The sequence below is a fragment of the Pelodiscus sinensis genome, chromosome 17 (assembly GCF_049634645.1).
Source record: "Pelodiscus sinensis isolate JC-2024 chromosome 17, ASM4963464v1, whole genome shotgun sequence".
Taxonomy (NCBI): domain Eukaryota; kingdom Metazoa; phylum Chordata; order Testudines; family Trionychidae; genus Pelodiscus; species Pelodiscus sinensis.
This window is the reverse complement of record NC_134727.1, coordinates 20601263-20628166: the sequence shown is the minus strand read 5'-3', so window position 1 is coordinate 20628166 and position 26904 is coordinate 20601263. Positions and strand designations below refer to the sequence as shown.

General features: G+C 44.3%; 1 protein-coding gene across 2 annotated transcripts in view; it reads left to right on the top strand.

The window, feature by feature from the left end:
- Window positions 1-26904, top strand: part of STK32A (serine/threonine kinase 32A) — a 104109-nt gene that overhangs the window by 11318 nt on the left and 65887 nt on the right. For both annotated transcript variants that reach the window (XM_075900288.1, XM_075900287.1), the window contains exons 3-5: window positions 577-744; window positions 23454-23509; window positions 25263-25414. In XM_075900288.1, the coding sequence (XP_075756403.1) occupies window positions 690-744; window positions 23454-23509; window positions 25263-25414 (263 nt within the window). In that variant the 5' untranslated portion in view covers window positions 577-689. The remainder of the gene's footprint in view (window positions 1-576; window positions 745-23453; window positions 23510-25262; window positions 25415-26904) is intronic.

Below are 26904 nucleotides of genomic sequence, written 5' to 3'. Positions count from 1 at the left end.
CCCAGCTGCTCTGCCCCAGGCGTCCTGATTCAGCCGCTGCTGATCAGTTTCAGCAGCGGCTGAATCAGGACGCCTGGGGCAGAGCAGCTGGGGTGCTGCTGGGTTGGTCCAGTAGCGCCGAGGAGCGGCCGCGCTACTGGACCAACCCAGCAGCACCCGAGCTGCTCTGCCCCAGGCGTCCCCAAGTCAGCCGCTGCTGAAACTGACCAGCGGCTGTCTACAGGAAGCCTGAGGCAGAGTTGCTCTGCCCCGGGCTTCTTGGAATCAGCTGCTGATCAGTTTCAGCAGCAGCTGACTTGGGGACACCTGGGGTTCTTAAGTTGAATCTGTATGTAAGTGGGAACTGGTGTCCAGATTCAGCCGCTGTTGAAACTGATCAGTTTCAGCAGCGGCTGAATCTGTATGCCAGTTCCGACTTACATACAGATTCAACTTAAGAACAAACCTACAGTCCCTATCTTGTACGTAACCCGGGGACTGCCTGTTCTCACTTGGTAGTGACCCCATATATTAATGGCTTTGAAAACGTGTGGTGAGAGACAGTGATGGTGAGTTGCTTCTTTTCTCTTTCCCCAGGTTATACACGGAAAGGTCTCCTGAGAGCGAGCTAGATGGCCATGCTAACCTCAGCGCATTGTGTTCCAGTATGGTGATGTAACTGCATAAGAGAATTTGTGGCAAATTTCACCATGGGTGCAAACACCTCTTCTAGCAAACCACCAGTCTTTGATGAAAATGAAGAGGGTAAAAACACTCTATTACTATTCTGTCTCAAAGAACCCTTTTTCTTTGACTAATCGTCTCTATATGTATTCCACACATGGGACAGGCAAATGCTCCATGCACCACACTTTCTTGCAAGTAGTGTCCATTGCCATGCACATGTGGCATAGGTGCCCTTGTGGTGCCTCCATCCCTGGACATAAATGGCAGTGGAGTGGCTTTCTGGTTGCCTCTTACAACTGCATGGTCTGGGTCGGAATCTTGAGTGTCCTCGGCTCCGTTTTGCTGCATCATTCCTGCAAAAAGTGTATTCAATTGTGTTTTTTAGTAATTTTTGTAGTGTAGGCTACCAAATTCACAGTCCATTTTGCTCAATTTCATGGCCATGGGATTTTAAAACAGTAAACTTCATGATTTCAGCTATTTAAATCTGAAATTTCACAGTACTGTAATTGTGATTGACACACAAAGGAGTTGGGGTGGGGAGGGTTGTAAGGCTATTGTAAGTTGTTGCGGTACTTCTGCGCTGCTGCTGGGGTTGGAGGTGCTGCCTTCAGAGCTGAGTAGCTGGAGAGTAGTGGCTGATGGCTGAGAGCCCAGCTCTGGAGGAAGAGTCATCTCCAGCAAAAGCGCAGCGGTAAGCGTGGCATGGTGTTGTACTGCCACCCTTACGCCTGTGCTGCTGCTAACAGGGCACTGTCTTCAGAGTTGAGACCTTGGCCTGCAGAGGTCGCTTTCTGGCTGCCCAGCTTTGAAAGCAGCAGCACAGACGTAAGGGTGGCAATACCGTGACCCATCACCCTAAAATAACCTTGTGATCCCCTGTAACTCCGTTTTGGATCTAGACCCCAATTTGAGAAATGCTGGTCTTCCCCATTAAATCTGTATAGCATAGGTAAAAGTATACAAAAGATCAGATTTCACAAGGGGAGACCAGATTTCATGGTCCATGATGTGTTTTTCATGGCTGTGAATTTGGTAGGGTCCTAAGCATAAGATGTTTAGACAGTGTTTTTTCCCTGTCCAGGGACTTTTCCTTGAAGAAGTGTGGGATTGGGCCTATCGTTCTGGGGTTCAGAAACTATTTCTTGCCCTTGTGTCTTTTCTATGAGTGACTGACGTTAACACTGGCTTTTCTGCCTATGTGATGCTCACATTTCTGCCAAATGCAGTACAGGAAGTCCCCGGGTTACGTACAAGATAGGGACTGTAGGTTTGTTCTTAAGTTGAATTTGTATGTAAGTCGGAACTGGTACATATTGTAGGAGAAACTCTAGCCAAACATTTCTCCAGAGCTCAGTTTTATTCTCCCACACCTCACTTCCCTCAGTCCTTTATTCTCAAGCTGAGGTGTCTGCTGAGAAAAGCCGCTCCTCGTCTCCCTGGTCTGCGGGGGGGAAGCAGCTAGTGCGGGGTTGCCTCACCCCGTTTGTAAGTAGGGATCCGATGTAAATCGGATCCATGTAACCTGGGGACTGCCTGTATCTGTCTCTTTCTTTCTCCCCCTCTCTCTCTTTCCCCCTCGAACTCATGAGGGTTGGGAACTGACATTCAGCAAACACCTCACAGAGAAGACACAAACTACTATTTGAACACCAAAATAACGCAAAGTAGGTCTGGGCTTTGTCTACTTCAGGGCCTTGGTGTGTCTCTTCACCCCACCCTGCTAAATCACATGATAGACAAGCAGCCATTTTCTCTTTCCACCTGTTTCCCCCTGCCACAGTGTGAAAGCAGGAAGCAGGGAAATGCTCGCCTGTTTTGCTGCATAACTGTAGGGCCTTATTCCTGCCTGGCACTCAGAAGAGCACTAGGACAGGAACCACAGGAACTCCCAACTAAGATGTCTTGGACCCAAGGCTACACAGCTGCTAGGGGCTTGGTCATCTCCTATTTGCAATGCACAGTGCACCCAGGCGATGACATGCCCTTTTCCCTTTGAAAGCAAGAGCAATTACACACAGCAGTGTATTCCCCTCCACTGTTCTGAGACCTCATTTTCTGACTCTGCAGCCCCAATTCATGGCTGCTGCCATTCCATCCCAAGGCAGGATTTCTGATCCTAAGGCAGGATTTCACTCAGGGAATGGATTTGGGGTGTTCTCCAAATGTTATGAAATCTGATGCATGACTTGCATGACTCGTTCGATTGCTGGTCTCATAAGAAAATGCCGAGTAAGTATACGAGACAAGAGTGACCTCTGCTTGTGCTAACATGTTAGACTACTAATAGTTATGATATTAGACTACTAATAGTTATTTTGCATTAAAGTAATTGGAACATATGCTGGAAAACAAACTCCATTGTGAGACTCTCCTAGAGGGTGCACATCTTATTGCTGTGCATTTGAACACTCCGTACTGGCCTCTGTCATAAATAACTGCCAGTGCTGATTCAGCGGTATAGGGGGCTGATTTTCACTTTTCCCCTTGCCTTCCTCAGAGTGGTGTGGTATGGTGGGATGTTATTGGTGGCAGAGTCTTCTCATCACATTAGCTGGGTCTCTCTCTTTCAGTTCCCATGGATTAGACCCATTTACATAACATCAGAGTCATGTGGCTTTGCTGATGGACCCTTTAATTTTCAGTTCATAAATACATTGGTAAGAGACACAATAGTATCTGCAAAGGGACTGTCCTAGCTGCCATTAATCTTTCAGGACAGGTGTTTTCCTGTGAGAGGAGCTTCAGTGTTTGTCAGGGATGTGGCTGGTTGTAATGAACAAAAGGCGACAGGAGATTCAGCCTAGATGTGTAGACCCATTATATGGCAAATGGAGCTGGATTTTTCCAAACCTGAAGCACTGTTGCCACATGCTATGCGGGGGTCAAAAAGCTGAATGAGTTTGATATATGCTTCAGGGGGTAGCCGAGTTAGTCTGTTACAGAAAAAAACACACATGGTCTGGTAGTCATCTTCAGATGACTGAAGAAGTGGGCTGTGCCCACGAAAGCTCATGATACCATCTATGTGTTTTGTTAGTCTATAAAGTGCTACTAGACCATTTGTTGTTGTTTTTATATATGCATTAGTCATGACTTTCTTTTCATCTGTAGACAAGAGAAAAGCATATCCAGTTGCGTATCCAATCTTGAAAGGTTAAATCCACTAGAACTACAGGCAGTCCCCGGGTTACGTACAAGATAGGGACTGTAGGTTTGTTCTTAAGTTGAATTTGTATGTAAGTCGGAACTGGTACATATTGTAGGGGAAACTCTACCCAAACGTTTCTCCAGAGCTCAGTTTTATTCTCCCACACCTCACTTCCCTCAGTCCTTTATTCTCAAGCTGAGGTGTCTGCTGAGAAAAGCCGCTCCGCGTCTCCCTGGTCTGCTGGGGGGGGGGGGAGGGCGCTGGCGCTAGCTTCGCGTCTCCCTGGTTTGCTGGGGGGAAGCAGCTAGTGCAGGGTTGCCTCACCCCGTTTGTAAGTAGGGATCCGATGTAAGTTGGATCCATGTAACCCGGGGACTGCCTGTATTCATAAACACAGTGAAGGGTGGGAGATGTGGCAGAAAGCCAAGGATTTCCCTGCTTAGGAAAGGATTGTCCAGACATAGACCCCAGTTCAGGAAAACACTTAAAACGTTTGCTAAAATCTACCCCTGTTCAGGACAGCATTTAAAGTATGTGTTTTAAATCCCATTGAACTCAATGGGATTGAAGCACCTGCTTAAAGTTAAGCTTGTGAGTAAATGCTTTGCTGAACAGGGAAGCTTTGCATACCTTTAATCCACACTGCAATGGCAAATCAAAAGTACTAATGCTATGGTGTAAGTTGAAGAGCATAATAAAAATAACTTTATATGGTTTACAACCAGATTCTGATCACGCTATAACCTCTGCAGCAGTAGCAGCATATACACAGACATAACTATTTTTCCAAAGCTCTCAAAGCACTTTACAAGTGATATTATTTCCATTAAAAAGCCAGTAAAAATGAAGCACAAAGGAGATAAATGATTTGTCCAAGTTTACGTAATACGCGAGCCTGTGCCCATTGGAGTTCATGACAAAGATTCCATAGACTTCATGTCCACAGTGAGCCAAAGGCAGATTCAGAAATAGAGTCCATGTGTCCTTCCTGTCTACTAGCCCGCCATCATGTCCGAGTACCTCTCTCAAAGTAACTTAAAATTCCTCCTCTGGGTATGGACTCTAATAAAGACCGCGGCATGGACATTTTTAAAATAATTTTAAATTCCTGTAGGGGGTGAGTTTTTTTCCCTAAATAGCTGAGTGTAAAAAACTATCCTTTATTTTCCCCCAACTAAAATAGTTTGGATATTTTGTGCTGGGCAGTGTCTTCTATCACCTTTTCCAATGTGAGATTTGTTCTTTTACTCTCTTTGGGCATGGGGACAATTTCTTCCATTCATTTGTGCAGTACCTAGGACAATGGCATCCTGATACTGGGTCTGTGGACACTACCACAATGCACATAGATTATAATGATAATACTCAATGCCGGGTGCAGATAGTTTTTGACAATCTTACAGGCATCTTGCATGTATCCTGTAAGTCTAATGTTTATATAAAGTAAGCATTCAAAACAATCTTTATGTGAACAGAATATCAGGGCTACTAGTTGACCGGTCAATTCATGCTTAATATTGTTATTTAAAATAAATGTAATTAATATTTTCAAAGGGTCTTGTTTTAACTGACTTTCACTGGGGACCTGATCTTCAGCCTACTAAACACAATGGTAGACTTACGAGGGACTTTGGAATGCCTTATTGTTATAACCTTTGTTCTAATTCCTCCCAGCCTTTCCCAGCTATTTTGTTACCTTATACATTACCATTTCAGTGCTGTAAGCCCTTGTTGGCAGGCACTATATGTTTCTGTTTGTGCTGTCAAGAGCCCAGCAACTTCTGGGCACTATTTAAAAAAAACCTTGAAGTCAAAAGGAACAGAAGGTGCTGAGCAACTGCCAGGAGGAACTCAGCATCTCACAGTATTGGGTCCTAATTGCATCTGTACATGAGGTAATTGCCTGCTCAGATATATTCTCCCACAAATGTTGTTGGCCTCAGTTAACAGGAGAGCAATTGAAATACCCTGAATGTCAATTGCATGATAAATTACTCTTGGCAAGTAATTAGATCCCATGATTTGCCTATGAATTGTATTTATCTACTTATTCAGGGACAGATTCGGTCCGCCTTACACACCAGAGTAGTACTCTATGAGCAGGGGTGACGACAGGCTGGTGGAAACGGGGCAATTACCCTGGGGCCTGGTGATTTAAAAGGGTCTGGGGTTCCTGGCTACCAGTGCCACTAGTGCCCTTTAAACTGCTATGGAGCCGCCGCATGTGGTATGATCTGAGTGGTGCTAAGAGCTGGCTGGGGGAACCCTGCCCCTGCCAGGGGGTCCAAAGCCGAGCCCCTCTCCGCATAACCCAGAGTCCCGGTAAGTCTGTCGCCAGCCCTGTCTGTGAATATGTCCCTTGATTTCATTGGGTCCGTTTCTATAGTAACATACTGCTCAGCATGAGTAGGAGTGGCAGAATGTGGCCTTTGGTGCTATACAAATCTCCGATCTCCCATGTAGCGAAGGGATTCTTCTAACATACTGTGGCGGGGTAGCCCCGCCCCTCCCGAGAGCCGCCGGCACGCCGCGGAGAGGGGGGGAGGATTCAACCCCCGGGACGGCACAGCCCGCCGCCTGCGGCTTCAGCGCAGGGAAGCCGGCGCCCCAGCCGGGGAACGAGCTGGGGCGGGCGGGGGCGAGGGAAGCCGCTGCGGTACAGACTGCCGCGCACGAGGCAGGAACGGGGGAGCCGGCACCCCGGCTGGGTGACGAGCCGGGGCCGGCGGTTAGCACCGGAGGGGGACGAGGGCGGGGTGACGTCAGGGGGACGTCACATGACGCTCGACCCTGGGAGGGGCCGCAGGCAGACGAAGGCGCTGACGTCATCTGCCTGCGACCAGCGGCCCATTCAAAAGCGGCCGGGAGCCAGGCAAATGGGGGAGACGCCGAGGAGACGTTTCCCCTGCAAGGTCCAGCGTGAGTGTAATCTGGTGTTGGAGGCCCTGGGTGGGGGCCGAGGGAACACCCAGGTGAACCGATTGGTTCCGGGGGGAAGAAGTGGCCCAGGGCAGGGACGTGGACCCTGAGAGCAGGGAAGTTTAGGGGTCTCGACCCCCCCTGTTAGGTGGGGAGTCTTTCCCCTACCATAGGGCCCTGGGCTGGGGTCCGGAGCGAGGGCGGGCCCGGACCCCCTTCCCCCAACCGCCGCGGGGCGCGCACCGAGTAAGTTGTGTGGAGTGGCAAACAACATTTTGGTAACTGAGGGGGCGGACGTAAGCCCCCCCCCGGGGGTCAATCCCTTACACATACAAGTTCTCAAACTCTTTCATAGAGTGGCCCTTGCCTTAATACAGATAGTCTGCCTGGACATTTCCCCTCTCATTTCTTATCTGACAGACTGTCTCTTCCCTATTTCCAGTCTTCCAAACCCTGAGACAGCTATAGTGCCTACTAATTGAACAAAAAAATAGCTCTACTGAAAGCACTTTCATAGAAGGAGTAGGAGATCATGAGATGTAAATTAATACCAACAAATCAAGTTAGAGAAGAGAATGAATGGGAGATACCAGATTCAGAGCAATAACTCAAACTCTAACAGATGACTCTTTCAGCAGACATATTATTATATATGGGTAGCAAACAATGGCCTGATATCCAGCCCTGTCCCATAGGAAGAATTAGAAATGTCTGGACGGCTAATTATTGGTGCCTTTACTGATCACTCCCATAGACTGTGGGGATATTTGGAAGGACATGTTGCCGGGCATGGACAAGAAGCTAGCAGAGAGCTACAGAGGAAAGGGTCTGGCTGGGTGAATATGTTTTATAGTGGAGGGAACCCATAGAACTATTGTTGAGTTGCTATTGGAGAGAGAAGGGTTACATACTTTGATCTAAAATCAGGCACTCTTGGTATTTGGGACAAATATATTCCTGGATCATCGTCTTTCAAAAAGCATCAACTATCTGTAGAGGCAGGTGCTAATCAAACATTTGAAAGGTTTCTGAATGGAGCTCTTTTAAAACAGTCATTTTTATTGAGCTAGTGGAAAAGATGGAGGGCAGGAGGCTTGATTTGTTTGTATTTTGTACTGTTTATAATGGACTCATTCAAAAGAAACCTGTTTGTTTCTATCTCTTGAAATAGCTTTCAGTTCATTGGCCTAAATATCATTAATAATGTATCACTTGGTTCTGTTAGCTTGTCATTTGTTTCTACAGCAGTCAATGCCAATACCCGGTGCCAGATGTCAAGACATTTAAAGAAGCAAGGTGCTGATGAGCCCAGGAATAAATTAAAATTATAGTTTGAAAGACTTTTGCTAGGACATTGATTTTGTGTGGTCAGTAGCTTGGCAAGTTCTGTGTTTGTTGATCTAGCCATTAGCACGGGACTTGGAGTACACAGTATTTCTGGGGCTTGCTTGGGGGACAGCACTGTCACTTGTTTTTCGATTTATACAGCACCTAGCACAACAGGCTCCCAATCCTGACCAAGCCTCCTTGAACTAATGTCATATAAATATTATATACATGTAATAGATCTGAATGTAACTACATTCTCATCACTTTCTGCACTGCCCAAACACACTCACCGCTCAGTTGATGAAAAATGATGTGAATTGTTTTTTACCTGTCTTTTGTACTGTAACACAGAGTACCACTGTCAACCAACAGAGACAAACCACTATTGCGCATGAGTGTTACTCGCTCCAGCAACCCATACCAGTTTGTTGTTATACCATCCTTTTAAAATTGCTTTTAACAGCACTCGGGCATCCATTGTGTTCTGAAGAGCATTCTGTAAATAACTTGTTTAATGACTGGAAGGATTGTCCATTCCACTAATTCTGAACATATTACCATAATTCCTTAATGGTTTCTCTCTGGGGGGTTTCATTCATAAAGGGATTTTTAAAATATTTACTGTATAATGGAAATTGCATTTATCAAATGGTGATGTAACAATTCATCATTGCTCCCATTATTCAGGAAATAAACATCTATTTACAAGAAAGATGTGAGTACAAAGACTATTCATCCAAATGCATGCCCCCTTTGAACTGTACCTACTTGTGCTGTTGTGTAGCAGAGTCTCTATACTGTGAGACTACATCTACACTGCAGGCTTCTTGCGCAAGAACTGCTTTGTGCAAGAGTTCTTGCACAAAAGTTCCTGTGCAACAGTGCGTCCACACTACCATGTGCTTTTGCGTAAGAGATGTGTTTTACAAGAGCGTCCATGGCAATGGGGACACTCTTGTGCAAGAAAGCTCTGATGGCCATTTTAGCCATAGGAGTTTCTTGCGCAAGAAACCCCTGTTGTCCGTTCACACTGCCCTCTTGCGCAAGAACTCTTGAGCAAGCGAGCTTATTCCTCATGGGGAGAGGAATAACTCTTGAGTAAGAAGCCCTCTCTTCTGATGCTTTACTGTAAATTTACTTGCGCAAGAACGCTTGTGCAGTGTAGACTCTCCTCAAGTTTTAGCGCAAGAACGGCCATTCTTACGCAAGAAGCCTGCAGTGTAGACATAGCCTGACAGTTCAGAATTTAGTTATTCTAAAAGGTCTTCTATTTTGCTAAGAATATTAGGGGCTTCAGAACACCCACCCTGTCAAAATGATTAATTTTTCAGAACAGAGATGTAAAGGCAGTAGGCTGGGGCTTGGAAGAGCGCAGCTGCTTATCAATCCTTCTTCTTGGAACACCATCCCATGGTCAAGGAACCCAAATAAACTTTCCTGTGTGAGCTGGAACAAGTCATTTAGGCATGAAGCTCCTTCCCAGCTGCAGTGTAGCTATACTCTAAGTCAGCGGTTCTCAAACCTTTTGGCCTGTGGTCTACCCGGCTCAGTGCAAACCTTTCTGCAGACCATCAGCTGCTAATGGAAACGTCCCATTAATTATGTAATTATGCCTGAGTCATTTTGCTAGAGCTGCAGTTTAGGGAGAATTGTTTAACTTAACTAGTGAGAGAGGAAATATTAATCAGAATTATTAAACAGATTCAGTGCTTTAACTTTGTAATGTCTAATTTAGCAAACTGCATTTTAAATCATAGAATACTAAAACTGGAAGGACCTCGAGAGGTCATCAAGTCCAGTCTCCTGCCCGCACAGGAGGGCCAAGCACCATCTAGATCATCCCTGATAAATGTCTATCCAACCTGTTCTTGAATATCTCCAGTGATAGAGATTCCACAACCTCCCTACGGAATTTATTCCAGTATTTCACCAACCTGACAGTTAGGAAGTTTTTCCTAATGTCCAACCTCAACCTCCTTTGCTGCAATATAAGCCCATTGCTTCTTGTCCTATCATCAAAGGCTAAGGAGAACAATTTTTCTCCCTCCTCTTTGTGACACCATTTTAGATACCTGAAAACCGCTATCAAGTCCCCTCTCAGTCTTCTCCTTTCGAAACTAAACAAGCCCAATTCTTTCAGTCTTCCTTCATAGGTCATGTTCTCTAGACCTTTAATCATTCTTGTTGCTCTTCGCAGGACCTTCTCCAATTTTTCCACATCTTTTTTTGAAATGTGGTGCTGAGAACAGGACATAGAGCGGAAGAATGACTCCCTGTGTCTTGCTCACAATACTCCTGTTAATGCATCTTAGAATCATGTTTGCTTTTTTTGCAGCAGTGTCACACTGTTGACTCATGTTTAGGTTGTGGTCCACTATGACTCCTAGATCTCTTTCTGCAGTACTCCTTCCTAGACAATCGCTTCCTAAACTGATTGTTCCTTCCTAAGTGGAGTACTTTGCATTTGTCTTTGTTAAATTTCATCCTAGTTACCTCAGACCATTTCTCTAGTTTCTCCAGATCATTTTGAATTATGACCCTATCCTCCAAAGCACTTGCAACTCCTCCCAGCTTGGTATCATCTTCAAACTATAATCGTACTCTCTATGCCATCATCTAAATTGTTGAAGAAGATATTGAACAGAACTGGTCCCAAAACAGACCCCTGTGGAACCTCACTTGTTATGCCCTTCCAGCATGATTGTGAACTGTTGATATCTATTCTCTGAAAATGGTTATCCAGCCAGTTATGTACCCACCTTATAAGTAGTAGCCCCATCTAGGTTGTTTTTTCCTAGTTTATTAATAAGACGGTCATGAGAAGCCGTATCAATGATTTACTAAAGTCTAGATATACCACGTCCACCACTTCTCCCTTATCCACACGGCTTAATATCCTATCAAAGAAAGCTATCAGATTGGTTTGTCATTATTTGTTCTTTACAAATCCATGCTGGTTGTTGCCTACCATGTTTTTTTCTTCCAGTTGTTTGCAGATGAACTCCTTAATTACTTGCTTCATTATCTTCTCTGGCACAGAAGTTAAGTTGACTAGTCTGTAGTTTTCTGGGTTGTTCTTTTTTCTTTTCTTATAGATGGGCACTATCTTTGCCCTTTTCCAGTCTTCTGGTATGTCTCCCTACTTCCATAACTCTTCAGATATGCTAGCTAAAGGCTCAGATACCTCCTCTATCAGCTGTTTGAGTATTCTAGGATGCATTTCATCAGGCCCTGGTGACTTGCAGACCTCTAACTTTCTACGTGATTTTTAACTTGTTCTTTGTTTATTTTAACTTCTAAACCTACCCCATTTCCACTAGCATTCACTATGTTAGGTGTCCCATCACCATCTAACTTCTTGGTGAAAACCAAACCAAAGAAGTCATTAAGCACCTCTGCCGTTTCCAGTTCTTGTTTCTCTCTCATCACTGAGCGATGGGCCTCTCCTGTCCTTGTTCATCTTCTTGCTTCTAATATATTTGTGGAACATCTTCTTGTTACCCTTTATGTCTATAGCTAGAGTTAGCTTGTTTTGTGCCTTTGCCTTTCTAATCTTGCCTCTGCATACTTGCTTTGTTTTCTTATGTTCATCCTTTGTATTTTGACCTAGTTTACACTTTTTATGAGAGTCCTTTTTGATTTTTAGATCATGCAAGATCTCCTGGTAGAACCAAAGTGGTTTCTTGCCATACTTTCTATCTTTCCTATGCAGTAAAATAGTTTGCTTTTGTGCCTTTAATAATGTCCCTTTTAAAAACTGCCAACACACTTCAGTTGTGTTTCCTCCTAGTCTTGCTCCCCATGGAGTATTACCTACCAGCTCTCTGAGTTGACTAAAATCTGCCTTCCTGAAATCCATTATCTTTATTTTGCTGTTCTCCTTTCTACCATTCCTCAGAATCATGAACTCTATTATTTCATGATCACTTTCACCCAAGCTACCTTACACTTTCAAATTTTCAACCCGTTCCTCCCTATTTGTTAAAATCAGATCTAGAACAGCTTCTCCCCCTCCCCCAGTACCTTTCTCAACCTTCTTAACTAAAAAATTGCCTCCAATACAGTCCAAGAACTTATTGGATAATCTGTGCCCTGCTGTGTTGTTTTCCCAACATATGTCTGGATAGTTGAAGTCCCCCATCACCACGAAATCCTACGGTTTGGATGATTTTGTTAGTTTTTAAAAAATGCCTTATCCACCTCTCCTGCTTGAGCAGGTGGTCTGTAGTAGACCCCTAGCATGACATCACCTGAATCTGTCTCCTATGTCCATCTCCACCTCAGTCCAAGTGTATACATTTTTAATATATAAGGCAAAACCTCCTCCCTTCCCCCTCCTTCGTTCCTGAGCAAGCTGTACCTTTATATTCCAATTTTCCAATCATGTGTGTTATCCCACCAAGTATTTGTGATACCAACAATATCAGAATTTGGTTTATTTATTAGCACTTCACGTTCTTCCTGCTTATTTCCCATACTTTTTGGATTTGTATATAGGCATCTAAGATACCGATTTGATTTTGCTCCCCAGTTCTGTCTTGCACCTCCTTTATCTCTGCTATTATAGCCCATGGTCCTTCACATTTCTGATTCATTTCCAAGGTCACCATGTTTTTCACTTACCTGTGGACTTTGGTCACCTGCCCCCATCAAACCTAGTTTAAAGCCCTTCTCACTAGGTTAGCCAGTCTGTTTCCTTAAAAGGTGACCCCCATCCCTGCTTATCAGTCCTTCTTCTTGGAACAGCATCCCGTGGTCAAGGAACCCAAATAAAATAAAGTAAAATATTCAAATAAATAAATATTAATTTATGTCCAATACAAAAGGTTTCAACATTGTCTTTATTTATGGAAGGGGCAGGGAACCTTTTTTAGGTCAGGGGCCACTGACCCACATAAAAATTATTCAGGGACCATACAAGTAAGAATAAAAAAACAAAACAAGACAAAAAAAACCTCACTGATGTGGCTCCCAAGTGGAGGGTAGGGAACAGGGAGGACTGAGAGTCAGGGCTTCCTATAGGCCAGATTAACTCTTCTGCAGTTCTGGGGTTAATGGATTTTGTGAGCTCCCTCCCCACCCCAGGCTCTGGGGTAGGGCTAAAATGAGGGGGGTCAGTGTTCAGGACAGGGCTGCCAGTGAGCAGGATAGTGATGGGGTGCAGGGTCTGGGTAGGAGGTGGGAAACAGGAGGGGGTGAGGGTGCAGGGTCTGGTTGGGAGGAAGGGTACAAGAGCAGACTGGGAGTAGAGTCTCTGGCTGGGGAGCAAGGGCAGAAGCAACGGAGAGTTCAGAATCTGGCCAGGAGGGAGGGTGCAGAAGAAGGGTAGGTGTAGGGTGTCTGGCCAGACGGGAGGGTGCAAGAGCAAGGTGGACACAGGATGTGTCGCTAATGGGGAGAGTGCAGGACCAGGCTGGGGGTGAAGGTGTGGGATCTGGGCACGAGGGGGCAGAGGAGCACTTGCTTTCATGCCCCGTACCACTCCCAGGCACCATGTCCGAGGCACAGCCTCTTCCTCCTCCAGATTCTGGCTAATGGGAACAGCAAGAAAAGCCTTTGCTGCTCATCCATCCATCCATTTCTTCGCCCCTTTGCTAAAATGCCAAGCACATAGGCTGGTTATTTCCAGTTGTTGAAGTGTTTTTTAGGGTGAGAACCTCCATCCAGTAGGAACTGGGATTAATCTGATCTGAGTCATTCTATGAACACCACCAAAAGGACTTCACTTGATAACAACCTTTTGCCACCTATGACTTTGGGCTGGGTGCAAGCCAGCAGCTGTGAATGAGAGGAACTTTCCAAAGGAATGCAGTATTAGTATTCTAAAATACACATGCATGAATGTGATAAGTGGACAGGTGTGTATTGTGCTCTAGATACACAGCTTAAGTCTATTCTCCCATTGGTGCATGCACAAAACTCCCATTAATGGAAATTAGAGTATGTTTTGATGGCAGGAATGGAAGCCATTTTATACCATATGTTTCTGCTTTGTCTGTACTGGGATGGGTGATCGGTATCTTTAAATCCTTGACTGCTGTTTAAAAGATGGGGTAAATTTTAACAAGGCTTTTGACTGGGTGGTGTGTCCTTCCTTTCTTATGTTTCGTTACAATCAGGCTTGTCAGGCGTCAGTTTCATTGTTAGTTGCTGCTAAATGTCCATTTCACTTGACACAGAAATAATGAAATAAGAATCCATTGATAATATTTGGCAAGCGCAGCCTCCCCTGCGCTTTGCCCATGCAGGGATCCTCTGTCATGGCACCGCAGCTGTACAGAGAGCCACATGCAGCCCTGCTCTCACAGCCCTAGCCACTCACTCTCAAGCTGGGAGTGTAGGGACTATCCCACAGCAGAAGCCATTCAGCAGCAGTGTGGCTCCCCCTGCACCTGGGTCCTCATGCTCCTCTTTGCAGCCCTGACCTGGAGACTCTGCTCTGCCAAGCCAAGGCCACAACTTCCTCTACATCTCGTGCTTGGGTGTCTTAGAGCTGTTGGCTCGGCAAGGAGCCCCCAGAAACTCTGCTGTCAGCTCTGACCTAACCCAAATCTTCCTCTTAATTTCTCACAAGGGTGAAAATTAAAATTGTCTTAAAATGCTTAAAATAAAAATTAATTGTGGAAATTGCAAAAAAGTCAACTTCTGCCAAGCCTAATTATAATACAAATTCTGTGTAGGAATAATTAAAATATTACCCCATCTGATGGCATCTAAAATGAATTAAGATTCTTGATTACGAAAACAAGGGCCCAGACTGAAAGATCTGAATATAGTTCCAGATTTTGGTTGCTAGTGCTAGCACCTAAAATTTTCAAATTATCCCATTGTGGGAATCTAGAAAGATACGTAAGATAGGTAGAAATAATAATCATCTCTAATGAACTGTTCTTCAAATTAGAAGTGTCATGTTATTGAGCATGTGTTAGGGTATGTGGCTTCATTTGCATCTTGCCGGGCGCCACCATTTTTAAATGTCCGCTAGTTCGGACTCCGTGCCGCGCGGCTACATGCGGCACGAACTAGGTAGTTCGGACTAGGCTTCCTATTCCAAACTACCATTACTCCTCGTTTCTGGGCTTCATTTGCAACTACGGTTGACTACATTACCACCCTAGTTCGAACTAGGGTGGTAGTGTAGACATACCCTTAGTCTGTAACTTTAAAAACAACGAGTAGTCCTGTGGCACCTTGGAGACTAACAAATATATAGTATCACGAGCTTTCATGGGTAAAACCCAATTCATCAGATGAGTCTGATGAAGTGGGTTTTACTCACGAAAACTTGTGGTCCTCTAAATTTGTTAGTCTCTATGTGTATGTCTACATTACCCCCGTAGTTCGAACTAGGGGGGTAATGTATGCATACCGAACTTGCTAATGAAGCCCGGGATTTGAATTTCCCGGGCTTCATTAGCATGAAGCCGGCTCCGCCATTTTTAAAAGCCGGCTTGTTCGAACCCCGTGCCGCGTGGCTACACGCGGCACGGGCTAGATAGTTCGAACTATGTAGCCATTCCGATCTATCTGTACGTCTCGTGGAACGTAGTTCGAACTATCTAGCCCGTGACGCGTGTAGCCGCGCGGCACGGGGTTCGAACAAGCCGGCTTTTAAAAATGGCGGAGCCGGCTTCATGCTAATGAAGCCCGGGAAATTCAAATCCCGGGCTTCATTAGCAAGTTCGGTATGCATACATTACCCCCCTAGTTCGAACATACCCCTTGTTACTTAACATTCACTCGTCTGGGTTAGCTGTATACTTTGCGCTTAAAAATTCAGTAAATATCTTAATAAAACCTATGTAAAACCTACGTTATATGGCATGTTCGGGGATTAGGGCGTTCTGGTTATCTAAAAATTCCGGTTATCTGAGGGTCCCATCAACCTAGGAAAAACCAATGGACAATAATTGTAAAACTCAAGTTTTTAATGTTGGTAGTTTTGTAGTGTGAGGCAGTTGGTCTCACATTTCTATTTTGAGTTAAAAATGATTAGTACTTAAATAAAAAATTGTTAAGCCAATCATGGTAAACCAAGCCAGAACTGTGCGCCTGAAGATGTGACAGTATTGTGGCTGGGGTCAATGCCGGTTAACAAAGTTTTCTGGTTAACAGAGTGCCGGATAACAAAGGTTTCACTGTACAAAAAATAGAGCTGGAGAGTGAAAGCTTATGAAAACTAGCTTCTTTGGTTTACAGTCTTAGATTTTAAGGATGGAAGGAATCCTTGCCATCATGATGTCTCTCTAGAAATGGATTACGGTTTTGTGGATTTCTAGGCTAGAGCAAGTGGGGGCACCTTCCCATCCCTTTTGCTCCCTACCTCTGGTGCTCCTGACAAGGAAATGGGATTGGGGCGCAGGGGTTTGCCCTCCTCCGCCTGCTTGTTGCACCTGTCAGGAAATGGGGGATTCTTCTGCTCCCTAGCTGGAGTGCCAGGCAGGTGAAGTGGATTGGGACATGGGGCCCCTGCTTTGGGTCCTATTGGCCCAGGGGCTAATCTGCTACTTAATCTATCCTTCTGAGTACCACAGGTTTTGGAAATCAAGAGCAAGCCATTGACATTTCCAAAGCTTGTATGTGTCTGGGTCAAAGTGTTTGATTTAGATCCATCTCTTTTCTTTTGCTGCTTACTTAATAGTGTGTACTTAGATCAAGATACCCTAGAAGAATAAGCAGTAGCAATGAAAAAGATCTGTTTGTTCGTTTACATTGTGGATTTTTCTCTGTGTAGACACGCACTCAGCGTAAGTGCATTCAGTATCTTGAGAAAAGAATAGTAATAGAAATGTAGCCGTGTTAGTCTGGTGTAGCTGAAGCAAAATGCAGGACAATGTAGCACTTTAAAGACTAACAAGATGGTTTATTAGATGATGAGCTTTCGTGGGCCAGACCCACTTCCTCAGATCAAAAAAAGAAGAAATTTTTTTGAGAAAAGAAGAAATTTACCACCACTTCTTGTTAAACAATTCGGGCTGGATGTGTTATGGATGTTTTTACCTTTTCTCTGTCTGGAGTATTATATATTGAACTGTGCTGGAGTCCAATACCGGACATGATGTCTGATGTTTTACAGTGAATTCTATGTAACATGTTTGTCTTGAAAGGGGCCCTGTTTATGTTATTGTCATGTTAGTGTCTGTCTGGAAAATATGTTCATTTCTATATAGAGGTTAAGGCTGGCACTTAAATTTTGATGGGGTGACTTCCTTGTATTGTTGTGTACAGTGAAGCTGTGCTTCATGTCAGTCTGTGTCTGTCCCGTTGCCATAGAAGGACACCTTTGTTTCAACTCCAAGACCATGTATCCTGGAGAAAATGAATTTATGTCTGGTTGTTAGCCTATGTGAATGCTTGCTGGGGGAGAATGTGTCTGTTGCTGGGGAAGAGTGATTTACAACTTCATTCTTGCTGAAAATATCAGCTGATAAAGTGCTTTGGGGACAAATGGCTCTTGGTTTCTCTGCAATTCAGTTCAGCTAATGAACAAGGCAGCAGATGGCAATTAGGAGACAGCTGGGCTTACCCAGAGAGCCTTTGGTCTAAGATACAAAGAAGAAGAGAGTTTAGTAGGCAGAAGGTGATTGCATGCCAATGGTGCTATGAAAACAAGACTTCCAAATTCACTACACTTATTTAGCCTTCAGACAAAGGGAGAATAACTTAGAATCTTTTCCTGGGCCTCAAAAGGCAGTACAAGAACGAGTTTTGATGTGAGAAGTTTGTTTGGAATCTGGGGCTAGAGAATGAAAAGATTAGAGGATGTCATCAGCATGGAGAGCATGGGCATGTAGGGAGCCCAGGTTGGCTTCCTTGGTAGCATTTAAACCTGGTTCCAATCCTCTGAAATTGGGCAGGGTGGAGCTTTAGCACTTTGTCTTCCCAAACCAATCCTGGGATATGGGGTTTGCTTTGTGCTCATGTCTGTCTCTGATGAGACCTCTAGGCAGTGCTTTTTCAAAGGGGTTTTAGGAAACTGGTTTCCTGATGCCCCTTGGACAAGTCCTGTTAGAAGCAGTCAATGAGGCTTAACCTCTCTGGGCCAGGCATATGCTAGCTGTACCCCACGTGTCCATCTATTTTGGTTTTTAAAGCAAGCACAGAACTCGGGTAGAGTGGCAATTATAGAGGAGAGAAGCCTTCAGATTTGTATCTAACTATGAGATGGCAATATTGTGTTTTAGATTGAAAGCCTCTCAGGTGGGAATCATTTCTGGTAGCACACCCTAGATGTGCCGGGTAAATGATCATACTGGTTTGTAGTTAATGGTTTGATCTCTTTATGGCAGCAGCAGAAACAACTCTTCACTGAGTGCTTGTCCCTGTGGGGACTCATTATTAATGAGGTGATTCTCCACTTTGCACAAAACCAAAAGATTCTTCAGTGTCCATAGGTCCGTGACTATGCTAGTATCCCCTCCTGTATTGTGAAATGGGAGTATAAGGGACTGAACTGATCAAACCACATCTCCAATTCCTTCCTATTGCTCATGGTCAATCCACCATATGTGTGCTCCCAGAGCACTCTGGGGACAGTTGTCTTCTAAAGTAATTAATAAAACAACCACTGTCACAAGAGGGGCTCTTGCTGGCAGGCCCACTACAGCTGACACTAATTGCCCCCCTTGCTGTCAATCTCTGCTGCGAGGCCATTGATTCAATGGGGGCATGGAGACTAAACCGTCCTTTCCGCCTCTAGGAAAGGAACATGTTGATGGAGCTGTGTGGAGAAAGCTTGCACTGCTGCTGCTACATTGTCCTTGCTCAGTATAACCAAAGGACTTTGGTATCTAACCCTTTCTGTTGCGCAAAACTCAACTCTGTGCACAGTGCACCCTCGAAATGACTCTTTAAAAAAATGTTCCCGTCTGACTCCAGGGCTGAGGTTTTCTTATTTCTTTTAAAGCAATGAGCAATTTAGAATGCAAACTGCTGCCCAGCTAGTGGTGTGACTGTAACACAGGAAATAGCTGGCATGAACGAGTAATACGGCGTCTTGCTCTCTGTCACTTTGAATCCATCATGGACTTTCTCACTGGCTTCGTTGCTACACTCAGAACAGGGTTTTAGCAAAGCAGGTCAGATGCATGGTCTCCTCCCATCCACTCACTAATTGACTGGAAATGAAGCAATGGACAAGACACGTTAACTGTGTGATTTCAGGCTCAATACTTCAGTGGTGCCGGATGGTTCTGGGGTCACAGTAATTAAGGCTAATATGTTGTTAGAAATCTAACAGTAGCCTTGATTTGGTGCCTCAGATCAGCCACCTAGTGAGGTTTAAGTGCCTTTAAAGAGGTGGCTGGTATAAGGAATGGATTCCCAGTTATGATCTTTTCTAAGTGCATATATAGTATAGTGCTGTAGGGTTGTGTCATATGAGTCTTGACCTAGCACTAGCTAAATTAAAAACTTGCAATTTAGAAATTACAGTTATATTGCCTTATCTTGTCTGTTGATCCTCCCTCAATTTCCAGTACAAGGTCATGAGTGACAGGGTTTGAACCCAAAGCAATTTGTATATCTCTTTGCTTAGATTTGCTGTTCATCTATCTGCATCTATCCATCTATCCTCTTCCCCGGGACCAGGCTGGCAGCTCCTGGGAGCCTGCCCAGTTCCGCAAGAGGCGGGCGCCCACCTGGTTTAGTGCGGACATCGTGGACCTCATCCATGACCTCCGCACTAGGCACAGGAAAGTGGCCGTTTAGGGCAGGATAGCTGCCAGCCTGGCCACCCAGGAGCAGGTTTGCATGAAAATTAAGGTGGTCCACTGAGACCACCGACCCTGAGCCCTGAGCTTAGAATGGCCGTACTGGGTCAGACCAAAGGTCCATCTAGCCCAGTAGCCTGTCTGCCAACAGCGGCCAACCCTAGGGACCCTGGAGGGGATGGACCGAAGACAATGACCAAGCCATTTGTCTCGTGCCATTCATCTCCAGACTTCCACAAACAGAGGCCAGGGACACCATTTCTACCCCCTGGCTAATAGCACTCCATGGACCCAAACTCCATGACTTTATCTCACTTCTCTTTAAACTCTGTTCTAGTTGTAGCCTTCACAGCCTCCTGCAGCAAGGAGTTCCACAGGTTGACTATTTGCTTTGTGAAGAAGAACTTTCTGTTATTAGTTTGAAGCCTGCTACCTATTCCTTTCATTTGGTGTCCTCTAGTCCTTCTATTATGGGAACTAATGAAGAACTTTTCTTGATGCACCCTCTCCACACCACTCATGCTTTTATAGACCTCTATCATATCCCCCCTCAGTCTCCTCTTTTCTAAGCTGAGAAGTCCCAGTCTCTTTAGCCTCTCTTCATATGGGACCTGTTCCAAACCCCTGATCATTTTAGTTGCCCTCCCCTCTCCCACCCTCTCTCTTCCCCTCTCCCACCTCCTTTTCCCAGTCTCCCCGAGTTTTGTTCAATAAAGAGAGTTTCTATTTTTAAACACACGTGTCCTTTATTTTGTACATCAGGAAGGGGGGCTACGGAAGGGTAAGTGGAAGGAGGTGAGGGAGGAATGGGGTACGAGCCCCCGATGGGGAGGACTGGGCTGGCTTTGTGGCCTCCTCGGGGTGGAAACTCTCCTGAAGCCCCTCGATTGACCCCCCCCCCCCGGATGGCAGCCTGCGGCAAGTGCAGCCGGGCTGATGGCCAAGTGCTGTGATGTGCCGAGTGTGGGTACTCTGGGCACTCCAAGCCAGGACTGCTTTGCAAGCGGGGAACCCCTGAGAACTGTCTGTCCGGGGTGGGGGTCGGGTACCTTTAAGCACAGCCCTCAGCTAGCCTGAGACAGCAGCTCCATGCTCTAAGTCCTAATCTGATGCCCTGCCGGCACTGCTCGGTTCAGGGTCCACTCAGTGTGGACATGCTAGTTCGAATTAGCAAAACGCTAATTCGAACTAGTTTTTAAGTCTAGATGCGTTAATTCGAATTAGCTTAGTTCCAATTAACTAATTCGAACCAAGTTAGTTCGAATTAGTGCTGTAGTGTAGACAAACTCTATGAGAGACTTGCCTAGCATTCACAGCGGGGAGAGCCCATCCTACACCACAACAAGAACACACTGTACCTAGGCTTCTGAGCTAGGTGGTCTTATTTCGCCACCTTCAAAGTGCATAGATCTTTGATGGAGTGGATTCAGTGGCTGTTTTTGGAGGTGACTTTTTTGGGAGCTTGATCAGGCTCCCATGGTTCAGTGGTTGAGGGTGATGTGAAAACATTTGTTTGTTGGTTGCCTAATTCTATGTCATTGGAGAATGGACATTTACTGCCCCAGGAACTTGCCTCTGCAGTCAAATGGGAAGTAACATGAATAGTGTAACTTTTGTGGGTGGTAAATAGACAGTTTTTAATGGCTCCAACTGTCCATTGGCAACCAGAAGAACATAAATATATATATATGGTGATATACCATCTCATAGAGCTGGAAGGGACCTTGAGAGGTCATTGAGTCTAGTTTCCTACCCTCACAGCAGGACCAAATACCATCTCTGACAGATTTGCCCCAGATCCCTAAATGGCCTCCTCAAGGATTGAACTCACAACCCTGAGTTTAGCAGGCTAATGCTCAAACCACTGAGCTCAAATCACTGAGCTATCCCTCCTCCCGTATTTGTTTGTTAACAAATCTCCGGGACCGGATGGCATTCATCCAAGGGTTCTAAAAGAACTCAAATGGGAAATTGCTGAGCTGTTATCTGTGGTTTGTAACCTATCCTTTAAATCGGCTTCCGTACCTAATGACTGGAAGGTAGCCAACGTGACACCAATATTTAAAAAGGGCTCTAGAGGCGATCCTGGCAATTACAGACCGGCAAGTCTAACTTCAGTACCGGGCAAATTAGTCGAAACAATAGTAAAGAATAAAATTGTGAATCATGTAGAAGAACATAATTTGTTGGACAAAAGTCAACATGGTTTCTGTAAAGGGAAATCCTGTCTTACTAATCTATTAGAGTTCTTTGAAGGGGTTAACAAACATGTGGACAAGGGGGATCCAGTAGATATAGTATACTTGGATTTTCAGAAAGCCTTTGACAAGGTCCCTCACCAAAGGCTCTTGTGTAAATTACATGGCCATGGGATAAGAGGGAAGGTCCTTTCTTGGATTGAGAACTGGTTAAAAGACAGGAAACAAAGGGTAGGAATAAATGGTAAATTTTCAGATTGGAGAGGGGTAACTAGTGGTGTACCCCAAGGGTCAGTCCTGGGACCAATCCTTTTCAACTTATTCATAAATGATCTGGAGAAAGGGGTAAGCAGTGACGTAGTAAAGTTTGCAGATGATACCAAACTGTTTAGGATAGTCAAGTCAGAAGCAGACTGTGAGGGACTCCAAGAAGATCTCACGAAACTGAGTGATTGGGCAACAAAATGGCAAATGAAATGTAATGTGGATAAGTGTAAAGTAATGCACATCGGGAAAAATAACCCCAACTATACGTACAGTATGATGGGGGGCTAATTTGGCTACGACAAATCAGGAAAGAGATCTTGGAGTTATCGTGGACAGTTCTCTGAAAACTTCCACACAGTGTGCAGCGGCGGTCAAAAAGGCAAATAGGATGCTAGGAATTATTAGGAAAGGGATAGAAAATAAGACCCAGAACATCTTACTGCCCCTGTATAAAACTATGGTATGCCCACATCTTGAATACTGTGTACAGATGTGGTCTCCTCACCTCAAAAAAGATATTTTGGCCTTGGAAAGGGTTCAGAAAAGGGCAACTAAAATGATTAGGGGTTTGGAACGGGTCCCATATGAGGAGAGGCTAAAGAGACTGGGACTTTTCAGTTTAGAAAAGAGGAGACTGAGGGGGGATATGATAGAGGTCTATAAAATCATGAGTGGTGTGGAGAGGGCTGATAAAGAAAAGTTATTTATTAGTTCCCATAATAGAAGAACTAGAGGACACCAAATGAAATTAATGGGTAGCAGGTTTAAAACTAATAAAAGGAAGTTCTTCTTCACACAGCGTGTTGTCAACCTGTGGAACTCCTTGCCAGAGGAGGCGGTGAAGGCTAGGACTATAATAGAGTTTAAAGAGAAGCTGGATAAATTCATGGAGGTTAGGTGCATAAAAGGCTATTAGCCAGGGGATAAAATGGTGTCCTTGGCCTCTGTTTGTCAGAGGCTGGAGAGGGATGGCAGGAGACAAATCGCTTGATCATTGTCTTCGGTCAACCCTCTCTGGGGTACCTGGTGCTGGCCACTGTTGGTAGACAGGCTACTGAGCTAGATGGACCTTTGGTCTGACCCAGTACGGCCGTTCTTATGTTCTTATGTTCTTATGTATCACTGGGGAATCACAGTCTTAGTTTAGGAGGGCAAATTACAAAATGGGACTGCTCAGACATTGAACTTACAGACATGTGTTGTTTCCTGCAGTAACCTTCGACCACTTTGAAATTTTGCGAGCCATTGGGAAAGGCAGCTTTGGAAAGGTAAGCACCTCAAGAGCAAAATTACTGTATGCCCTATCGAGACGGTAACTAGCCAAGTGATGGGCACATCAAAGAGGCTTCAACTGGAGATCTTATTGTAGAGATGTCAAATATTGCTTATTGATGAGACTTGACCTGAACTTCAACTCCTAATAACCCAGGAGGAGTCTGACTCATCATGCATTTGGAATCCCCAGATTCTATTACAAGATGTTAAACTGCAGTTACTGATAAACCCAATCAGTAGAATGTCAGTATGTTAGATGGGTAAACATCCTCTGAAGGGCGACTCTGGTGTGAAAGCCTACTTAAGCATACTGGGATCTCCTGGACAAAGCACTACGATTCTCTGAGAACAGCACTGTAGGGAGCAGACAAGCATCTGTGTTTGAAATCCCACTTTTGGAATTTGAACACCATTTTAGGATTGTGGGTTTTTTCACTATGGTGATATCTGTGACCAAACCTGTATCTGGAAAATGCCCAAAGTGCTAGAAACATTGTGCCGGTCCTTATAGATAGCAGACTATGTCCCACTAGTACTCAGAAGTGCCCACTTCAGGGAGTGCAGCTGTCTCAGTGAATTTCCCTCAGTTTATACCCTTCAGCAGGGCTACTCAACTTTGGAAGCCCTGGGGCCACAATGAAGCTTGTGGCACATGCTGAAGGCCACAATATAAGTGTGATTGCATATGCATGCAAATATATATGCAAATAGCTTCTTTCACACTGATGGGCATAAATACAAGGATTAAGGCAAGACTACACAACATGCAGGGCCCATTTGAGTCACTTAATAAAATGCAATATTTACCCTATTTCCTCCCATATGACAGCACTTTTAGGCTACATCTAGACTACAAGCCTCTTTTGAATGAGGCTTTTTTGAAAGAATCTTTCGAAAAAGCCTCTTTCAAAAGACAGCCGCTAGACTACAAGTAGATTTTTCAAAAAAGCGAGCTGCTTTTTTTGAAAGAGCGTCTAGATGCTCTCTTTCAAAAAAGCACAGTTTGCATTCAATAGCACCTTTTTTCAAAAGAATACTTTCGAAAAAAGGCGTTATTCCTCATAAAATGAGGTTTACCGTGATCGAAAAAACTGCTGCATTCTTTCGATTTATTTTCAAAAGAACACGGCTGCAGTCTAGACGCAAGTGCAGTTTTTTCGAAATAAGGCTACTTTTTTCAAAAAAACCTTGTAGTCTAGACACACCCTTAATGAGCAATGACAGTCCAGGAATTTAACTACTAAAATGCATATCAACAGAAAACCATTATATTGACTACTTTTTTGTTTTGGCTCCCACTGGCAGGCCGCATGTTGAGCCTCGCTTAAACCTTATCTGCACTGCAGACCACAAACAAACGGGCTGCGGGTTGCATGTTGAGTAGACCTGCCCTACAATCCTGCTTGGAGAAACAGAGGCTCAGGGAGCAGCATGCAGCACATGTATGATGGATGTTTGAGGGAAAGCAGAGATTTAATGTTACCTGATAAACCTGCATTTCCCCAACTTTACTGTGACAAACTTTGTACCCTAACTATGATTCTTCTTAGCATGAATATTGAATGCAGCGCTTACTGGTGATGTGCAGGATCAAATCCTAAGTACATTGAGCTGTGACTTAGTGACATGAATCTCATTGAAGTTAACAATAGGATGTTCATAACGGCATTTCAGTTGCACAAATTTGCTTTTCATGACATTTCCCAGCTATTCTGTCCAAGCTAACCTCTTTGTTTGCTCACTTAGGTCTGCATTGTACAGAAGAATGACACCAAGAAAATGTATGCCATGAAATACATGAACAAACAGAAGTGTGTGGAGCGTAATGAAGTGAGAAATGTGTTCAAAGAACTGCAGATAATGCAGGGCCTGGAGCACCCCTTCCTGGTTAATTTGTGGTAAATCATTACTGCTTTATTTATACCTTTTCTGTTTACTAGGGGCCTGCCTCTCCATCACTTCAGTTGGAGGTTGCCAGGGCTATTCAGTAGCTCTGAAAATGTAGGAGTTTGGGTTTTTTTTTTAAGATCCCTGTTTATAAAAAAAATCTGAGTTCCTATTATAAGTATTTTTTGTTTTCCTTGTGGATATTTCCCAGGGGGGTGTCTGACTGCCAGGTAACCCAGTTTTATTCGACTCAGCTCCTTGATAAAAACATCTGCTTTCATTTCTAGCTGGAAATACAATTGAACTTAGATTCAAATGGTGTTCCCATAATGGGGTCCCCTTCCTGCTCCTATTTAATTGAATAGCTGCCCACTGGCCTGAGGCAGCAGGTGCCCAGTTTTATTCCTCTCACAGTGGAGGCTGCCATGTCTTGTCTGGCAAACCACAAGTGCAATAGATTTTGTCCTGAGCTTTCTTTTTGCTTTGAAACAGTAACCTTTTGGGCCCAAGGTCTTTGGTGGACATAAAATGGGTTAGACAATCACTGACTTCCCAGACATATAGTGGCTAAATATCATCTTTAGAAAATTGACATGATATGCTTCCTCTGTGGCATTTATAAAGCACCAATTTTCAATGAATGAAGCTTGATCCCCAGAGAAGCAGAGTGCCCATCACTCTCATTGAGTTCAACTATGCAGGATTGGGCCTCTCAGGCTATTAAACAAGCACCAGCCCCATGGCTGGGATAAAGAAACATTGCTGTCTTTTAATGCAGTGTGCGTTAACTTCCTGTGCTAATGTGATTGAAAGTTTAAAGGACTGGATATTATTCAAACTGGCTCTATCTTGGCAGCAGATAACCAGAAATCTAATATAAAAGAGTGGGGTGGAAACATGCATCATCCACTAAGTACCTTGGGAGATCAATCTTAATCTCGATCAATGGAGGGCTCCTTCTCTTCTGTCCCTCCCTTTACTCCCCACTGCCTCACGGTTGCTATTTTGTGGCTTAGTCTGTACCATCAAAAGCTACCCTTAAAACCTTACTGATAGTTGCTGAACCAATGCTAGTCAGCAAAGATAAAAGCTTTTGTTCAGTGGATTTAGTGACACAAAAAAATAAAAAATCCACCACAATTCAGATTTTAGTTCAGATCTCTCTTTGGGAAATATGTGCATAAAAGAGTCTTTTTCTTTTAAGCATGTTTGATCAATGCAGCCTACACAGTCTGTTTTCAGTGATTTGCCAGCCATCAGAACTGGGATTGATCAACACAATGATAGAAGACACCTTAATCCCTCTATCTTCATTTGATTCAGCACATTTTCCTGCATCAGCAGAGTAGAATGAAGGTTTAAATAAGGCTCTATTACTGTTGAAGCCAGACAATAATTTTATTTGGACATCAGTAATATTTCCAATTGTTAGGGGCTTAGCTATCATGTGACTTTCCTTTAATTACATAGCAGCTTAATAGAGTCCATTGATAAATAACTA